Raw genomic sequence first — 4,643 nt, 5'->3', positions numbered from 1 at the left:
CAAGGCCCATTGGGATTCACTCACAAATAAAGGAAAGTTTCTCTCACTTTTTCTACACCCTTCACTCTCGCGTCTCCTTCTTTCTTTCTCCGTCTCTCTGCTTCCCTTCACTTCTTCGGCAACAATGTCATCGTCGCAATCCAGAAGAGGCGGAGTGTCCCTCCCTGAGAGGCCAGGAGGCCGCGACGACTCCCTCATCGTGAAGATCTCCCGCTCCCCCATCGTTGCCCGCGGAAAACAGGCCGCCGGAGACGCCGCCTTCGTGGCCAAGAAGCTCCTCCGCAGCACCGGAAAAGCCGCATGGATCGCCGGCACAACGTTCCTCATCCTCGTCGTCCCTCTCATCATCGAAATGGATCGCGAGCAGCAGTTCAACGAGATCGAGCTCCAGCAGGCCAGCATCCTTGGTACTCCCGCCTCCATTGGTCCTCCTAAGTGAAGAATCAAGAACTGCTCTCTCATTCCTTCGGTTCGGTTTTTCTGTTATTGGATTTTTCGACGTTTGGAGAGCATCACTGTTGGTTGATTGAATGAGCGAGTGGTAGCTAGGGTTTTAGGGTTTTGTTGCTTTTAGATTGAATAATTCGTACCTTTTTAGTAGAGAACTCTTTTTGTTACTTACACTGATAAGTCATCATGTTTTTATTATTGTTGCTGGATGCTGAATTTAATTTGCTGTTAAGGTTTGAGCTGTGATGGATTTTTATAGTGAAGTCCCTTAGGGCATTCATCAAGGTTTTTTTTTTTAATTGAAATGATAAAATGTTTAAACTAGGAGTTGATTGCATAGAATCTTTTTATCACTTTCATCTAGGTTCTTTATTTATTTAATTTAATTTAATGGTTTTTTTTTTTTTAGGACTTTGATTGGCATATTCCAAATGAATTGCAGCATTTGATCAATATTATGTTAAGTGTAGATACTAGATACAAATAGTTTCCAAATCAAATTGGACTGGTTAAGTGGTTAACTCATTTATCTGCATTAACAAGCATTAACAAGTGATACGGTGGGAAACTCTTAAATAAAATTTGGATCCATAATAGAGTAGTCTTTGGTTTGGAGAGATACGGTGGGAAACCCGCAATCTGGATGTAGATAGAACAGATTTCTTATGATAATGGTAGTACTAGATGTTTAATTTACCCGTGTAGGTCGAGCTATGATTATCGTAATGCTTATTCTTGAAAATGAAAGCGAATTTGGGGGATTGTCGGGGTCTCGTGTTATTGTTGGAATTTCTATGGTTGAGAGATGAGTCTGTAAGTTGATGTTGCTAATCATAGTCTTAAACTGCCATTGCGATTTTGCTGCATTAAGTGGTGCAGGGGAAATCATGTGTTGCTGATGCAGCTTGCAGTGTTATGTTGGGAACAAACACAATCAAGATGGGACTTCAGAGTTGAGGTTAGGGCGGTTTAGTGGTGAAAGAGACTCAACGAAACTCATCCAAACATTAATTTGAATGAGTACAATTGTACAAACCACCATGTTGATGATGGGCATCCGTTATTCACAACATGAGAAACAAAAGTTTAATCAACTTTGGACATCCAACTCAAAACACATCAACCATGAAGCAGCAATAACTTTAAACCTTTAATGCCTGAACTATATAGCCTTTTATATTTTAAGGTAAAATGTTAGAAACTAACTCTATATTGACATGTAAGATATATAGAAAATAATGTATGTATTCATTCTGTCTCATATACTAAGTTGACACATGTCACTCCATTATTTGGCAAGTTGTAGAACCTAAATGCCCATATATCTGACACTCCTTCAAGTGGTGTAAGAGGTTAAAATAAGTAGAAATTGTCAAATTCACTTCCAAGTTCCATCTCTTTTTTTATCCTTGACACACAAGAAAACAACGCAGCAGAAAATAATAGCTGCAAATATCCCCAGAGCAATGGCTGCTGTTTTTTGAGTGCCTTCTTGGGCTGCTGACTCTGATTCAATCAAACACAGAAACACAAGCTTTATTGTTGTTGGAGATATAACATACAATCATAAACAATAGTGAAGTGCAAATGTGAAATGAAAGAGCCTATTTTCCCCTTCGCACACCTCGTTTCTCAAATACCCAAATGGAAAATGGTCCAATACTCCGATAGTATTTTATTTTTTATTTCACAGCATAATTGTTATTGCTATCAAATTTATGTTAGTTTATTGTTATTTGCTATATAGCCACGAGCAAAAACAGAACACTGGCAGATAGATCGTTCCTTAATGACTAGTGAGGAGAAAATGCATCAAAATAAGTTAAAGAAATGAAGAGACGGGATATTTTTTTCTTTTCTCTAGAGTTATGATACTTGCATACCCAAAATTGTGATATTTATGGAATCTAATCTAATACTGCAAAATAAAAGTTGGAGTGTTAGAGTAGAAAATGTTTAATAGTAATAAAGTATGTGCTAATATACAATATACAAGAAATTATTGTTTAAAGATAAGTTTTTCAAGTAAATCATCAAGCCCCTTAAAAATTATAGTTTGATAATTTAGTCCCCAAAAGAAAAAAAAAAGTGAAATACATGTTCTTCAAATATGAAAAACAAAATTTGAGAAAATATCTTAGATTGGTAGTTTGCTTACCTGCAGTTGAAGATGGCATGGTGGAAGAAACTCCCTCAGGGTAAAAGCTATAACTGAGGAAGCACTTATGGAGATAAATCTGTGCTTGAAATGAGTCACCACACTCAGCTTTGGCTTGTTCCTCAGCACTTTTAACACAATCACCACAATCATCAATGGCCAAATCACCCTCACACTGCCCCATTACATTCAAAGATTGGTAACTCCCTTTGTAGAACAATTTCCCACCATTACTACTCTTCACTCCATTCTCCAGCATGCCAAAAGCTGACTCCCTTTTTTCCTCAAACCCATCACAACCATCTCCATTTGCTTGTTTTGAACCACACACCTTGTAAAGTAACTGAGTCTCAGGAACCTGCTTGTACCCCACAACCTCGTACCTCAGATAACAATCACTTAGTTGGATTCTCGCAGCCACCACCTGTGAACTCTTAACACATCAGATTTATACAAGAATGCATTGATGTATAACATAAGAAAATTTGTAAAACAATTTAACATAAAAGAAAAAGGCATTTACTCTAGCGAAGATGCTAAAAACATCTTATGAAGATCTTTGTTTAAAAGTATAATTTATTTATTTAGTCACACTTTTATAAGATATAAAATTAAATTTTACACTCCACCATGCAATGATCAAAATGAAACATCTTTACATGAAAAGAACTATGGAGTCATTATTGGAATATCCACAAAAAAATATATATAGATAAAATATAGGAAATCCACTCTTAGTTAATTAATATTAGTGAATTTTAAAATTTAAATATATAATTTAAGATTTAAAGATAATGATTTATAATTTAGAATTTAGAATTTAACACAAACAAAACAATTTTAAAAAATGGACTGAAATTGGTTGAAAAAAGTTTGTTTCTTAACATTACTCAAATATTTAACTAGGAGAGGAATACTTATATCAACATTTTACACAAATTAGTATAAGAAACAATAAATATAAGCATTTATATCACAGGCAACAACCTTGCCACAAAGATTGTCCAAAATGTAAGGAACTTTGCTGACACAGTTGTAGCAAGCAGTGTTTGATAAATCTCCTCTGCATTGGTACAAACCCATGATCATATTATTCTGGCCAGTGCCAGAATTTGTTGTGAAGAAAGGTTTTTGTGAAGATTGTGAAACAAGAGAAACCAATAAGGATTTGAGGTTCTGTGAGTAAACCCCAGATAGGTCATGTAGTTTCTCATCTGAACAAACTTTGTAAACCAAGCTTGTGTTATCTGCAGCATCTGACACAGGAAGAAGGAGGAGAAGAATAAGAGTAGTGAAGAGAAGAAGAAAAGGGTGAGAATAGTGCCTTTTGATAATGCTCATTTTGTTGGGGTTTCAGAATGTGAAGATTTTATTCAATTTTAACGTTCTTATGCTCTATTTATTTGTTCACTCACAAGAAGGAAGATTTTGGAATATAGTTTTCTGGCTTACTTGGTTTGGTGGTTTTGGCTTTTGTTGAGGGGTGTTTTTGTAACTTTTGCTTCTGTTGTCCTGGTACCATGGTTGCTTTATATATGCTACAATTTTTACCAGTTGAGTATGGTGTTTGGATCATGCTATTGCTGTGAGTTGTGACTTCTTTTTATTGCTGTTGTTTTTTTTTTATGCTTTCTATGTCTTATTCTATTTTTTATTTTTCTTCCATTATTAGAAATTCAATTAGGAAAATGTTTGGGAACCAAACTTACGGAGCGAAAATCTTTTATTTTTAACTTTATTTAATGAGATGAGCAAAATTTAATTATTATTCTTTCACTCACCTATTTTTTTATTGCAATATTTATTGTATATAAAAATATTAATTACATACATTAAATAGTATATTATAAGCATGTACGTTTATTAATTTACATTCTTATTAAATGAATACACATGATTTATATTTATGATATTTAATTTATATTATAATAACAAAAGTACATTTTTTTATTTATTATGTAATATTTATATATTCATACACATAATTTTTATAATTATTAATATATTTTTATAATTAATATTATTCAATTCTAAA

The 4,643-nt window shown here is 34.0% G+C and overlaps 2 protein-coding genes across 2 annotated transcripts; one reads left to right on the top strand and one right to left on the bottom strand.

Annotated features, from left to right (window-relative positions):
* On the top strand, nt 1-689 carry LOC107473876 (mitochondrial import receptor subunit TOM9-2). Its single transcript, XM_016093470.3, has one exon. The coding sequence runs from the start codon at nt 125-127 to the stop codon at nt 437-439; it is 315 nt and encodes a 104-aa protein (XP_015948956.1). The 5' UTR covers nt 1-124; the 3' UTR covers nt 440-689.
* Nucleotides 690-950: 261 nt separating this feature from the next.
* LOC107473894 (plasmodesmata-located protein 1) lies at nt 951-4,099 on the bottom strand. Its single transcript, XM_016093491.3, has 3 exons — nt 3,596-4,099; nt 2,609-3,032; nt 951-1,956 (listed from the first exon to the last, which is right to left on the bottom strand). The coding sequence occupies exons 1-3, from the start codon at nt 3,947-3,949 to the stop codon at nt 1,829-1,831; spliced, it is 906 nt and encodes a 301-aa protein (XP_015948977.1). The 5' UTR covers nt 3,950-4,099; the 3' UTR covers nt 951-1,828.
* Nucleotides 4,100-4,643: the final 544 nt, after the last annotated feature.

This window comes from Arachis duranensis, chromosome 2, assembly GCF_000817695.3.
Source record: "Arachis duranensis cultivar V14167 chromosome 2, aradu.V14167.gnm2.J7QH, whole genome shotgun sequence".
In the NCBI taxonomy this organism is placed as follows: Eukaryota; Viridiplantae; Streptophyta; class Magnoliopsida; order Fabales; family Fabaceae; genus Arachis; species Arachis duranensis.
This window is presented reverse-complemented; position numbering and strand designations above follow the sequence as displayed.